Source organism: Heteronotia binoei, chromosome 7, assembly GCF_032191835.1.
Source record: "Heteronotia binoei isolate CCM8104 ecotype False Entrance Well chromosome 7, APGP_CSIRO_Hbin_v1, whole genome shotgun sequence".
In the NCBI taxonomy this organism is placed as follows: Eukaryota; Metazoa; Chordata; class Lepidosauria; order Squamata; family Gekkonidae; genus Heteronotia; species Heteronotia binoei.
In genome coordinates, this window is record NC_083229.1 from 81,225,584 (window position 1) to 81,239,981 (window position 14,398).

The 14,398-nt window shown below is 39.9% G+C and overlaps 1 protein-coding gene across 1 annotated transcript in view; it reads right to left on the reverse strand.

Annotated features, from left to right (window-relative positions):
* Positions 1–6,993: 6,993 nt before the first annotated feature.
* GREB1L (GREB1 like retinoic acid receptor coactivator) overlaps positions 6,994–14,398 on the reverse strand; it is a 123,416-nt gene continuing 116,011 nt past the window's right edge. Inside the window, exons 29-32 of the mRNA XM_060243913.1 lie at positions 12,133–12,274; positions 10,530–10,730; positions 9,399–9,537; positions 6,994–7,180 (exon numbers count right to left, since the gene is read on the reverse strand). Of these exons, the coding sequence (XP_060099896.1) occupies positions 7,017–7,180; positions 9,399–9,537; positions 10,530–10,730; positions 12,133–12,274 (646 nt within the window). The 3' untranslated portion in view covers positions 6,994–7,016. The remainder of the gene's footprint in view (positions 7,181–9,398; positions 9,538–10,529; positions 10,731–12,132; positions 12,275–14,398) is intronic.

Below are 14,398 nucleotides of genomic sequence, written 5' to 3' on the forward strand. Positions count from 1 at the left end.
TTGGGGATGGAGCCGGGAGACAGGAATTATGACATTTCCTGTGGTGTCAAGGACCAAGTGATGTCACTTCCAGGGCACACTGAACCCAAATTCCACCTTTCCCTGTGATGTCACTTCCAGGGCACTTCCCCAAACCTGCCTTTTCTTCAGAAGTAAATTCATTTTCAGAAAAATCTCTGAAACTCATGCTGAGCCAAAATGGGGGTGAAAGTGGGCAGTCCTCTCTTTTCACCCCCGCACCTGTTTGTGTATTCTTCTCCAGCTTGCAAGCACTCCTAATGCCCATGTTCAGTTGCCTGCACCACCTACACATCCCTTCCTCAACAGCACTGGCCAGTGTATGCAGTTGGGAGTGCTGTTGCCATTGTCATCAGGAATGCCAGCACTGTGTACCACCCACACTGAGCCCTGGCAGCTACTCTACCTTAAAATATGCTGACACATTTAATAGGCTGTTTCTTCAGCTGCTTCTACTGGAACCCTGCCTCAAGTGACAACCAAGCTTGCTTTGTTTCAAGAAAATCTTTTACAGCTATTTTTCATACTTTTCTTTGGTTGAACACAGGGAAATTGCTGTGAAAGGTAGCAGAGAATTGTAGTGCAATTAATGAATTAATTTCAAGTTATATGAAGTTCATACAAGCTTTTCTGCAGTTATCCCAAAATATTTATGAGGGACTTGCAGCTTTTTACTGGCTATGTTTCCCATGCAACCTGTTGTGCAGGTAGTTAGCCAGTGAACTACTTTCATCCTTTTTAATATCTACAGGAGGAGTTTAATTTTGGTATCAGACAGCTGTTAAAAGCAGGACCAGTAAAATGGTGCCAAGTTCATAGTACCATCTCTTCCAGTGCTGCTGAGATATACCGCAGTAATATCCAATAATCTCTTTCTGCCCCACACTTCTTACACTCACTCACACAGAAATCTCATAGAAGGCCACCTGGCTACATCTGGGGGTGCCAACTTTTCATTGGCAGAGCTCCTATGTCTGCAACAACAGCATGATGAACAGAAAAGTTTCATCCAGTAAAAATGGAAGGAAGGAAAGCAAGCAAGCAATGGAAGGAAAGGGAAAAGAGAGACATTGAAAGAAAGAACATAAACATAAGTGGAGCCATGTTGGATCAGGCCAGTGGACTATCCAGTCCAAAATTCCCTCATACAATGCCCCAAAAGCACCAGAATGTCCACCAGTGTGGCCAGGGCACTAGAAGCCCTCCCACTGTTGCTTCCCCTCCCCAGCACCAAGAATACAGACAGAGCATCACTTGCAGGGAAAGAAAGAAAGGGGGGGGGGGGCAAAGAAAAAAAAGCCTTCCTCACCATCAGATGACCGCAGCCAGCAAAAATTCTGCCCAGGGGTTGTTTGGTTAAAAAAAATAGCTACTGGAATGCCCACTCCCCGCCCCTCCCGGCTGAAAAAAACACACACGCCCTTCTTTGTCGCCCAGGCCTCCTGGGGAAATCTCCCCAAAAGAACATACTGCAAGGTACATGAAAGCTCGTACCTTGAAGAACACTTCATGGGTCTAAAGTGCCAGTGGATGCTAGCTTTTCTCTCAAACACTGGGAGCGGGGGAGAAGGAAGGAGAGGCAGCCCAGCTCCTCTCTGCACAACACAGAGATGGGGCGTGGTTAGCTTTGCTGGGGGCGGGGCTAGCTTTGGCTTTTCTTGTGACCTGGTAGTGAGGCTTCCGTGGCCTGGGTCACGACCCTGCAAATGGGAAACCCTGATACAGAGCAACACTTATAACTCCTTAAAAAACAGAATAGACTCTTGAATAGTAATGTGGTAACATTCATTGGATTTAATGAAAGAACATTATAAACATACTATAGCCACAATTGCAGACATCTCCAATTCAAACAATAAAATGTGAGGTAGACTGACTAGTGAAGCTGAATTCACCAAGTTTTGGTTAAGAGAATTTTTACATTAAGGACTGCTTAAAACCTGATGCACTTCTTACATAAAGAGCATCTCACTGCTGAGAAAAATGCATCATGGAGGAAGGCTGCACATGTATTTGATATGCATACATATTCGGGAAGCTGCAGTCATTTGTGCCTGGAACAAAGCTGATGGCTGCATGATGACATTAGTGATTCATACTGTTTGCATGCCTTTCTTGGAGATAATGGTTTTGTGTGCAAGAAGATGGTCAAGTGTGAAGCAGCCCTCAAAAAGCAACATTAAACCTCTCTTCAGAGGTCACAAAAAGCATAAGTTACAGATATATGAGTGATTTGTTTCCAATTATAGATTACATTCAGTATTAACCTGTGACCAAGAACAAGCCTACAGGTAAAATGCTGGCCTGTTTAATACATTCATGTCATTGCCTTGCTTGCAAGACCTTTAATAAAAATAATAACAAGATACCAATTTGGTATTACCATATTCTGTCATGTCTCATATCACGTTAGTGAATAGAACTGTTATAGCACATGGACCCTTCTGAGTTAGTTGAAACTTTACCAATAGAGGCTTCATCTGAAAGTCATCCAAAGCTCATCTTTGCCCCAGTTATAATTGTTTCAAATTGTTATTTTCTGACATAGAAGGCAGATGTATCTAAGGTTTTTTCACACAATCATCAAAGTAATACTATACTGGATCTCCTCTGCTGAAAATGCACATTACTACACATATCCATGAACAGAAAGTATACTAGTAGACATCTGCCAAGTAACTATTTTTTCATAGAAAGTAGTATGAACACCTAAAGGTGAAGAGATTAAAGTTTCAGACTATGATCTGGGAATCCAGGTTCAAACCTTGCCTTCCCATGGAAGCTTGCTTGGTGACCTTGAACTAGTCATACATACTCAACCTAACCTGGATCTGAGGATAAAATGGAGGAAAGAGTTTGCAAACTATTTTAGATTCCTACTGGGGAGAAAGGCAGGATATAAATGAAGTAAATAAATAAATCATACCAAGACAAACAGTTGGTCCATTTGGCTCAGGATCTCAGAAATGGAGTAATTTCCCAACAGCTACTACTTAAAATTCCTCAACTAGAGATGTCAGCAGTTGAAGCTGGGGAACTCTGTTTGAAAAACTTATATTCGTCCACTGAGTTATATAATAAAAACATTAGAATGCTCACAAAATGGTCCATCAAGTGAGGGGTAAGTAAAGGAATTGTGCAGCTTTCTTTCAGAAATTAGATCACAGCTTACACTGATGCTTGTGATACCCCTGCAATCACATAGTTACAAAGAGTTAAAATGCACAACTGAGAATATGTATTACATTTTTCTATGTACAGAATATAGTGCTCACTCAAAAGCTGGTTCAAAAGCATTCACTTCAGGGAAGATGTGCAAACTGACTACTACAAAGCTACTTCCCCAAACCCCTGATTGTGTGAAAAGGACCTTAGTTTAGTACATAGCCTATCACTATTTTTGTACCTTTTGGCCAAGGGTCTATAAGTCTCAGCACCTGAAATTTTAAGAACTTAGTGCAAACATCACATATACAAGATTTTGAAAGATTTCTATCTGTAATAAAATGGCAACTCTTTGGAAACTTTCACAGATTAAAATCATGTTATGCAGGTATTGTTCAACCAACATAATTAGGAAAAAAACCCTAGTTATCCCTAGAACAGCAGTATTCATCAAGCATCTTGTAGACTGCCCAGTGAACACCCGGGCTTTAAAACTCCTCTAACTGTAGCTCTTACATAGCTTCTACCAAATAAAAATTAAGGTATTCTTTAAAGTATAAGGCAGATTCTGTATGAGTATCACAAAAAAACAAATAAGCTACACTAAAGTAAACAATTGTTCATTTGAAATATGCTACATTTACAGCATTATACTTAAGATATAATAAAACCAACAGGTATGAAAACCATTATTTCCCTTTTCAACTTCAATATATTATGTTTTTCATTATTTGTAAACAGCTCTTTCAGAAAGTAAAAAAGTTGTATGATTAACACTTTGTTCTAAAATGCAGTTTTGGCAGGTGCTTCTTAAGTTGCATGTATACAATTTCTGTATAGATCATAAAAATGAAATGCACTGAATGAATAATTACTTTCACAAAACAGCTTGCACACCTTAAATATTTGGAGAAGAAAAAAATAGTGTTATGTATGGTGTGAGGAAGAACTATTAATAAAGTATAGGATAAGCATGAGAAGAGCCAGAATGATCTGATTAATAGTGGGTGATGGACACTGTCTAAATATTAACTGCAGCATAAAGATCTGATTGTACTTAACTGATTTCAACTCAGCATATTTTGCACCAAATACTGGTGCAAATGAACAAAAAGTACTACATGGCTTTTGGTTTTTGGTGCAAATAAGTTTATTCTGGAACAATTCAATGCTTGCTTAAGTTACATGACAGTAAAATCACCAAATTCTGAACCAGGCCATAGAACTTGGATTTTAAAAATCTACAAAATGGAGCCAGGGACACAGACAGGTGGGATTTCTTTACAAACCTAAAAGAAGCCCCAGGTTGGCAGAAAAAAAACTGAAATCTTAAAAAGGGCAGGGGATTAAAACTATGCAAAGTAATAGGAAAACATCTCTAGCCTTAAGAAAAATGCCTACTAAGACTACTTTCTGAGAACTCAGCGGTCACTTTGTGGCCTAGCAACTGCAACAATATTGTCTATTCTCCCCAGCCTTGGAAACTGTAAAGCAAAGCTGTGAGAGGGGAACAGGGCTGGACTGGGAGGCCAACAGCCTTGGACAATATCCTATCCCTTTCCCTATCATGTCCTGCAGGGTTACACCCCCCCTGATGTAGCCAGTCCTCCAAGAGCTTACGGTAGGCCTTGTAAGCTCTTGGAGGATTGGCTACATCAGGGGAGTGTAGCCTAATATGCAAAGGAGTTCCTGCTACAAAAAAATGCCCTGATGTCCGCAATGGAGGAAAACTCACTGGGGATGGGCCTGGCAGCAACCACAGAAAATGCTACCCACACAACTTCCCAAGGCCTGGTGGCTGATGACTGCAAATTGGCCAGAGCTTTTCCCAGGGAGAGGCTGCTGGTGGAAAGAAGGAAGGAAAGCTGAAGATGAGAAAGCAGATAAAGGCATGGTGGGTGGGTGGGAAGCAATGTCTAAGCTGCAGAGTTTTGTGAACAAAAATTCTACTTTGTGAGCTACTGGAACTAAAGCTGTGAGCTACTAGCATTAAAGTTGTGAGCTACTGCAGAAATTAGCTTGCTCTGGGGCCATTTTTCCTGAGCTAAGACAAAAATATGTGACCTGGAAGCTAAAAAGCTGTGAGCTAGCTCACACTAACTCAGCTTAGAGGAAACACTGGTGGGAAGAAAGCAGGAATAGGGGAGATGATTTGGGGAGAGAAAGAGGAAATAGGGGAGGAACATAGTGGGAAAATGAGACTCCCTACAAGTCCTTGCATGTTCCCTGCTTTATATTTCTATAATGCAAATAAAATTAAAGGTCCTGACCTAGTGTATTGCTTGAATGCAAAGAAGTCCTACTAACATGAGTAAAGCCCTGTTTTCTCCATTCCTTCACCACTCTCCCAAGCATGTGAAACCACTGAAAGAGGGCACTGCAGGTGTCTATGTATGACTCTGACATGCCCATTGAGTCCTACCTCTGTGTGCAATGCAGTTTACTTGTGCTTCAACTTGTGCTTCCCTACAATGCCATGTTATCCTGCCTCCATGAATGCCCATGTTGGTGGTGGTGGATGGAAGATGAGAAAAGCAGAAATCTATTGAGACCAGTAAACTCCACAGAGTGGTGCTGTGCCTACTTTCAAATAGATTAAGCCTTAGTATTTAAAATGGCCAACTTCTTCTAGTAAATAAAACACTTTTATAAAGCAAGGGTTCCTGAGGTGGGTCCCAATTCAAACAATTTATTTTCAAGAATGTTCATTAACTCTCATTGCTTGGGGCTTGATTTGAGCTATTCTATTGTCCATTTTTTCTTTCATGGAACAGGAATAGCTCAGTGAAAGTACAAAGCAACATTGATCTACTCTGAGAAACAGGGAATGGCGATGCAAATGAAAGGCACCCGCTGCAAAAAGAATTCAGGCATTCTGCTGTGTAAATCAAACTAGAAGACTGATTAAGACATCTCTGCTAGTACTAAGGACAGGAATAGTTTTGGTTTAGTTTAAATGCACTGAGGAGACTATGCATATTTATGCTTGACTGATCAGATACTTTTAGAAACAGGTACTTGCATGGTGCTTAGTTTGCTGTTGTCCAGTTTCATGTGTTGCAAAAGGGGGGTAAGGGACAATTTCCCCTTTCCTCCAAAGTTGGACTATCTGAATATGTGGATTCAGGCCGGTAAGTGAAACACATAGGTGAAACATTTTCCAACAAACCTGCATGTGTGCATGATGCCTGCCATACATTCATTAATTTGTTCAGGCTTATGTAGTAAACTTTTTAACATCTGTGGAAATTCTGCCAAAACAGTGTCAATACATATAAAATTACAAACCTTAAGCTAACACTGAACAGAAAGTGAACAAAGATTACATTTTTAAACACAAATATCTATGTTTGTCATTTCAAACCCCTGAGTTACACCGTACCAAAAGTACAGAACTGAAGAGAAATGAACAGCATTTCTCAGCATATTATTTTCAAATAATTCCACATCCTCAGTGTGAATTTCATGTAACACATTCAAGCTGACTGATGCCGAAAGTCATTTTTCTCCTGTTTAGCATAGTATGAAGAGACCAGGAGAGTTCGTCATCTGCCAAAATGTTGTTCTCCACACCACGAGTCACAGCATGTATGCCTCTGCATTAGCTTCTGTAACAGTGCCCCATTAGGAATTAATTTGAATCAACTTGTTCTTTCAATCACAAAAGAACAGAAAAACATGTATAGACAGGACTAGAATTTTGGGAAATCCTTAGAGTGGTGAAGATAAATATTGGTTGCACTTTGCTCCACAGTGATTGTACTTTAAAAAAAAGAAGGAAAATGACACAATACAACTTGTAATGCTCTCTCCTCCTTTGACATTTTGTTTCCTTATATATGGCGTCCAGTAAGAAAATAGAGTGGTTTATCATCACTGCTGTTAGCAGTTTGAAATTCATCCCTAAGACGAAACTGCCATTCATCTTCCAGTTCTAAACGGACTATTGTTTGACGCAAAGAGCTCCTGTCTTGGCAAATTACACACAGGGTTGCACCTTAGGTTAAAGAACAAAACACAAAAGTTTAGACTGCCATTGGTCTTTCATAGTTGATTTGCTGAAACCTCTACCCACTGCTTAGGAAGAAATTACCCATATTGAATAGAGTTGCCAGGCCCAATTCAAGAAATATCTGAGGACTCTGGGGTGGAGCCAGGAGACATTGTGGGTGGAACCAGGAGACATTGGGGTGGAGCCAGGAGCAAAGTAGTGACAGGCATAACTGAACTCCAAAGAGAGTTCTGGCCATCACATTTAAAAGGACTACACACATTTTAAATGCCTCCCCTCTATTGGAAATAATGAAGGATAGGGGCACCTTCTTTGGGGGCTCATAGAATTGGACCCCCTGGTACAATCTTTTTGAAACTTGGAGGGTGTTTTGAGGAGAGGCACTGAATGCTATGCTGCAAATTTGGTGCCTCTACCTCAACAAAACAGTGCCCCTGAGCCCCAGATACCTGCAGATTAATTCTCCATTATACCCTATGGGAATTGGTCTTCATAGGGAATAATGGAGTTCCCAGCAGACATTTCCCTCCCTCCCCCCATGCTTTCTGATTACCCTGAAGCAGGGAATCCCCTGCTCCCACCTGGGGATTGGCAACCCTAATATTGAATTAAAGGTAGTGCTCATCTTAGCACTACTACAACATGCCATTAATTGCTCCTATACACAACAGCTGATCTCACTCCAAGCCTAATTCATGGACCACTTTATCTCACACTAAACTATTGGTTTCTAGATCTTCCTTTAGAAAACATAGTTTTTGTGTTAATATAGGAACAGATATAAGCATACGGAAAAGTCATCTGTTAGCATTCAAAAGAGCAAGATAATCTATAATGGTGCATGAAGAAGTAGCAGTTAATTGCTAATAAACTGGCTACCACAGTAGGCTGTGATGTGATGACATTCTACTACGTATTTAGAAAATTTCTATGATGCCTTTCTGGGGAAACTGTTTGATGCAGCTTACAAAATAAATAATCATAAAAGATATTAAAACACATCCAGAGCATAAAACAACAGAATGGCAAAAAAGTTTTCTAGTGGCAATCATAATTTAATTCCAGGTGTTAAAGGGAAGTAATACTGTATCTAGCATGAAAAAAGTTTTGGATGTTTCAAAGAACAGGATATATCAAGTCACATAGGCCCTGGATCCTTTCTGTCAATGGAGACCCACTTTTCCTTTCAGCAGAAGAAAGTGTCTTCTGCAGGATCCAACACATTTTCTACTAATATAACCTATCCTGCATTTACAACAGGAATCTCAAATTCAACCTGAATCCTGAAATGAAAAAAAAAAAATCCTCCATTATGAGGATAAGATAGCAATCATTAAGTGATATTTAATGCATTTAAGTTTAAGTGGGTTTTGGTACATATAGTGGCTGAGTATCTGGGATGGACTTCAGGTTTCAACATCCCACCAGCTTTTTGGGCACCAGCTAGCATGATGTAAATTTTAAAGACACTAAAGAAATAAGAAGGCAGTGGCTTTTATTACCATTGTTGTTTCTTTGTGGATGATGTGACCATTAATAGTTTCTATATGTGCTGCCCATAGATTGTAATCCATTTCTCACGAGCCAAATTATATTTATTGCCACAAAGAAGTGTAAAATAGTGTTCGTCACCAAATTTACTGTCATATAACCACTCAGAGAAAGGAACTCCTAGGAATCTGTCTGCTAATTGTCCTAATGGCAGACAATTTAGTCTAGCCTTGGATAAAAGTATTCTATACTTGGGAACCATTAAATATTTACAATAGGCAGATTGAGAATTTGGGATTGAAAGACTTTTAGATAATATAGGGAACATTCCCTTCAAGCTCTGCAGCCAGTATTCTATTTATCAAAATGTAAGGTACTAGATCTGATCAATTTGCAAGCAGAAGGGTAATCCATTTGGCTAAAGGGTTCAAGGAAAAAACCAATTATCTGTAGCTTGTCATCAACTAATTTTAACCAAGAACTTCAAAAACCATCTTTAGCTAGGTGATATAGATAGCAGTTCTCAAGAATTAAAAAAAACTTCCGTCTAAAGAGGAAAGTTACTATCTAGGCTTTAGTTTCCAAGGATGGTTCAGCAAATTCTAAACAAACAGCTGGACCACAGATACACCTAGCCTAGTCTACCCTATTAGAAAACAATCATATCTTATCATATGAAAGCACAAAAGATTGAATACACAAACCACATTACCTTTCAGAAATTTGAACTTCTTAAGAAAGTCTGCGCCTACAAAGGAGTCACAAAGGTATAGGAGAAGTCCACTAAAAAACACCCCTTCACAGTTGACATTAACAGAATGTGGTCGTGAACTGATGTAGCAGAGAGCTACCTAAACAAACAAAAGGGGGGGACGGGGAATAACCTTATTTACATTGCAGTTTTTTGTATTTCAGTGTTATAATTCCAACAAAAGTATCTTTAAAGCACACAACTGAGAAATACTGTTCATAGTAATGCCTATTATTCATAAAACAGTCATGTTCCTAACGTAAATAAATTTGAAGGCACTTAAACAACAATATGAATGTGACTTTAAATAGTGAGGGGAAATTAGTGTGTGTGTAACTATATATATAAGAAGCAGATTTATATATATAAACTAGAACTCCTTTTGTTAGAATATATATTTATATACTCCTTGAATATATATTTCAACAAAAGAAGTTCTAGTAATACAATACTACAGAAGGCTGATATAGTGAATTCGGAGATATCAGAAGGAAGAAAACATATAAGCATGCAAGGAAGTATCAACAAAACATGTTCACATAAAAGGAGGAGAAACCAAAATTAAAGTCAATTTAAAAAATGCATTCTCGTGGCCCTTTCTTACATGCTCAGGAAAATTTCGACCATCACTTTGGGGGCCAGGAAGCAAATTTTCTCCATGCCATCCTCTGGGCACGGAACAGGGATCATGGAGGAGGGACGGGGGAGATATTTGTGGATTTTTTGCATTGTGCAGGGGGTTGGACTAGTTTACCCTGAAGGTCCCTTCCAACTTTATGATTCTAACTAAAGTTGTTAGCAATTAATTACATAAGGATTGTAGAAAATATGAGAATGAAGGAACAATTTAACCAATATGTCACAAATAATTCATGCGGTAAACCCATAGAAACCATTAAAAACTGAATGTTAACAAGAGGTGAGGGAAAGAATTTATGGATGACTAATCAAAGTTTTCATGGGTAATAAAAAACTCTTCACAAAATGAACTTAAGGACCCATGTAAAATCAGTACATAGTTGTCTTGCCAAGTTCACAAGAAGATTTTTTTTTAAGAAGACCTGATTATTTGTAAGAATTATAGCTATGTACCTCTGGCCCTATGTTCAGGTAGCAGTCAATAGCAAGGACAGGACTCTTGAAGTTATGGATGGCCTTTGGGAAAAGCTTATACGTGGCATGTTGAAGGAACTTCTCTAAGAGGAACTGAGCGGGAGCTGCCAGGAGTGTGTGCTCACTGTCTGGAGCACAGACATATTGAAGAGGCATTATTGGAGTCAAACTCTCTGACACCTACAGAGAAAACAGGCAATAGAACAAAGAAAGAAGTTACATTTGAATCACCACAAAGCAATAACAACTTTTACACACAATGACAACAATAACATTTCGGTAAAAAGAATTTAAGTCTTCAGAAGACTTTGTTTCAAGAAAAACATGGTGGACCTCTCCTTATGTTGTACAGCCTATGAACCTTACAGGAAAGCATGCAAGAGATCTTGTAGTTTGTAGCAAAATTACCAGCTACACAGAACAAACTAGTAAGGGCCTGGTAATCCTGTGAGCTAAGGCAAGGAAGAAGAGGCCAGAGCCAATACTGAGAAAACTTTTAGCATTCTCTTAGCAGGGTCCTTAGCATTTTCTGCAGCCACCCTGCTGCACAAAGACTACATATGAATACCAGGCAGATGGGGAGACCTAATGAAAACATACTGTTGTGTGCTGAAGCCAAGTTAGCAAATGGATAAATACAGCTTTGAATAACATTTTTGTTTTTTTGGGGGGGTGGGCTGGATGAGGTAATGATTTGGAATGGGATGGGAGAAGAGGCCTACCAAATTACTCTGATCTCAAATGAAAATTAATCTCTTCTTCCTTCCTAACCTTTAGTAGATCATCAACCTGAGGACAATTCTATCTAGTCTTTTAATCATTGTCAAGGGTCTAGCAGCTTAAGCTGATTGTAAATAATACATAAATAATAGAGCAAAGTCTCACTAGTAAATAAAATGCAGAGCTAAAGAAAAGCAATAAATAAAATAAAAATCCTCAAACTTTGTTTGTGAACACCCTTCTCAAACTAACTTGTGCACTGACACATGATATCAAAAGGGAAGGTGTAGGATAGCATCAGTCCAAGAAAGACAAATTATTTCTCCCAAGAGACATCAACCTCATCCAACTTTCAGCACCATCAACAAATACACATGAAAAGGGCACACACCCACATGTGAATCAGTTTGGAAAATGCCAGAGTGAAAGCAAAATTACTCAAATCATTTCTAATTTTAGAAATTATGTGATCCTTTGTTCTGTGAGTGTGTATATATGTGTGTGTGTTTACACGTATACATGTGCAAATCTGTATTCCAAGACTGACTGAAAACCTGTTAACTGACATGCATACCTGAATTTTCTTCTCATACTGATAGTTCTGTGAAATCAAATATTTCTTTGTATCCACAGTAAAATGTAAAAATATTAAATAGTGGATTGAATTTAAATTAAATTATTGTAGTTCATAAGACAGAACATATTTAAATTGTTTTAAGTTCTCTGGTGAGAATTTTTAGTTCCTTGTTGCCAACAGTATGCCTTATATATTTAGACATTCAAATTTTTCCTTCATTAGCAATTTCAGCATATGAACAGAATTTTTAAGGCCAAATGACAATACTATGAAGGCAATACTCACCATTATTTTAGGCTTAACAGCAAAATCCTTTTGCCCTCCAACCTGGATGTGTTTCTTCATGAGACTGAAGTTGTTAAAGCAACAGATAAGCAGGCCACTGCTATTTGTTCTCAGATTAAAGTCTACATCTTCACAGAAATACCTAAACAATGAATACAGTGTTTGCTGAAGGCAAAACTCTGTAACTTGCACTATGCCTTTTGACTTTTCGTAACAAATTATATAATAACACTGAGACCAGAAATCCCATAACTCTAGAATAAGGAAATAAAAAAAACTTTCCATTGGCAAAAGCCTTTAAAAGTAGCTTTGAGCAATGTGGTACCAAGTAGGGATGAGCACAAACCAAAATTCATCACAAATCAGGCCTGGTTCATGGTTCACAAGCCTCGGTTTGTGTGATTGTGTTGTTCACAAACCACCATGTTTTTTGCAAAGATTTGTGTGGTTCATGTGGCAGACATACTGGTGCCAGAACAGCTTGCAAACCCGTTTAAAGAAGCACTCCCTTTAAATGGCTTTTGCAAGATCTTGTTCTGGTGAGACCATTTGGAAGAGCAAGAAGTGGCTATCTGGAAGGAGGAGGAGGGTATCCAGGATGCTGAGAAGGAGGTGAAGAGGTGGTGAGCAGAGACAGACTCTGCAGAGAAAGCAGGGTACCTCCGGGAGCTCACATTTAAAATGGCAGAAAGGAGGCAAATGGTGGATCATTTACTCTGGGATGTGGATGCTCTGGAGCAGGAACTGAGGGCAGTAGAGGTGGAGGACTAGGGAGGAGATGGAGGGTGGCTGGGAGCTTAGAGGGTAGGTACAAAAAGCCCAGAGGACATTCAGTTTATGGGCCAATAGGAAAAAGGGAAGGAACATACCTTTTTAATGGAAGCAGGGGAAGCGGGGGGGCAGGGAGAACTGACCCATGGAGTCAGTAGACAGAGGCCAGGGGAAGGAGCTCACACAAGGAAGTGAGTCCCGGTTGTGGTGTGTGGAGGCAGCAGGCTGCAGTTTAAAAATGGAAGGAGAACCCCAAATTGAGGTTGGGCCAGAATTCTGTGGGTCTGGCCTATGGGACCAGAAGAGGGAGGCCAGGGGAAGGAGCCCACCCAAGAGAGCATGACTCATGAATTGCATTTGGCAGCAGGAGGCACGGAAGTGGGAAAGGGAGCAGACTGGGAAAAGGGGAAATAGAGCTCCAAACCAGGTCAGGGAGCCACCATCAGCAGAAAGGAAGCTCTCTCGTGAGGGGAAATTGTCCCCCCTCTCCATTCTGATAGCCTTGGGGAGCTGCCCCCAGCAGAAAGGATGGAGGAACCTTAACTGGTTCACAAAGTAGCAGATTTCATCTCAGTTCACCGAACTTCATGGAACCTTGAGAGCCAGTTTGGTGCAGTGGCTAAGTGTGCAGACTCTTATCTGGGAGAACCAGGTTTGATTCTCCACTCCTCCACTTACAGCTGCTGGAATGGCCTTGAGTTAGCCATAGCTATCCAGGAGTTGTCCTTGAAAAGGCAGCTGCTGTGAGAGCCCTCTCAGTCCCACCCACCTCACAGTGTCTGTTGTGGGGTGAGAAGATATCGGAGATTGTAAGCCACTCTGAGTTTCTGATTCAGAGAGAAGGGCAGGGTATAAATGTGCAGTTTTCTTCTTCAACAAACCATGAACCTCCATTTTCTTGGTTCATGCCCATTCCTAATACCATGAGTAGTCTGAAATGGGCAAGGCTGTTTATGGAAGGAAGGACTCTGTTTCTATGCAGTTCAAACCTCAACTACTAAATCAGAGCATGGTTTGTGAGTACTCAGAGTGGCTTACGAACAGTCATAAAGGACATTTAAAAAGAATCAAATACAAGAAAAAATCCAATTACCAGTTAACCTGTAAATGCCCATACCTTATGTGGAAGGCCTTTCACAAAGAAAGACCCCAACTGAGAAGGCATGAGACCTAACTATCACCGACTGGGGGTATCATCAACACAGTCTACTAAGAGGGTCTAAGAGAAAAAGGTCCTATAGGGAGATATGCTCTTGTAGGTACTTTAACCCTAGCTTGTGAAGGACTTTATAGGTAAAAATTAACACCCTTGAATGCATAAGCTTGCTCTTTGGACTCATTGCTCTTGCACTCATTTCCATCTCCCTTCAAATTTCAAACAGTTCAAGTGATTCCCTAATGCAACCATAAATCACATGTGCAAATGGACCTCAATGCAGTATCAAAATACTATTAATCTGTGCTGTTTCAAAATTTCTGTTTATTTCACTGAGAG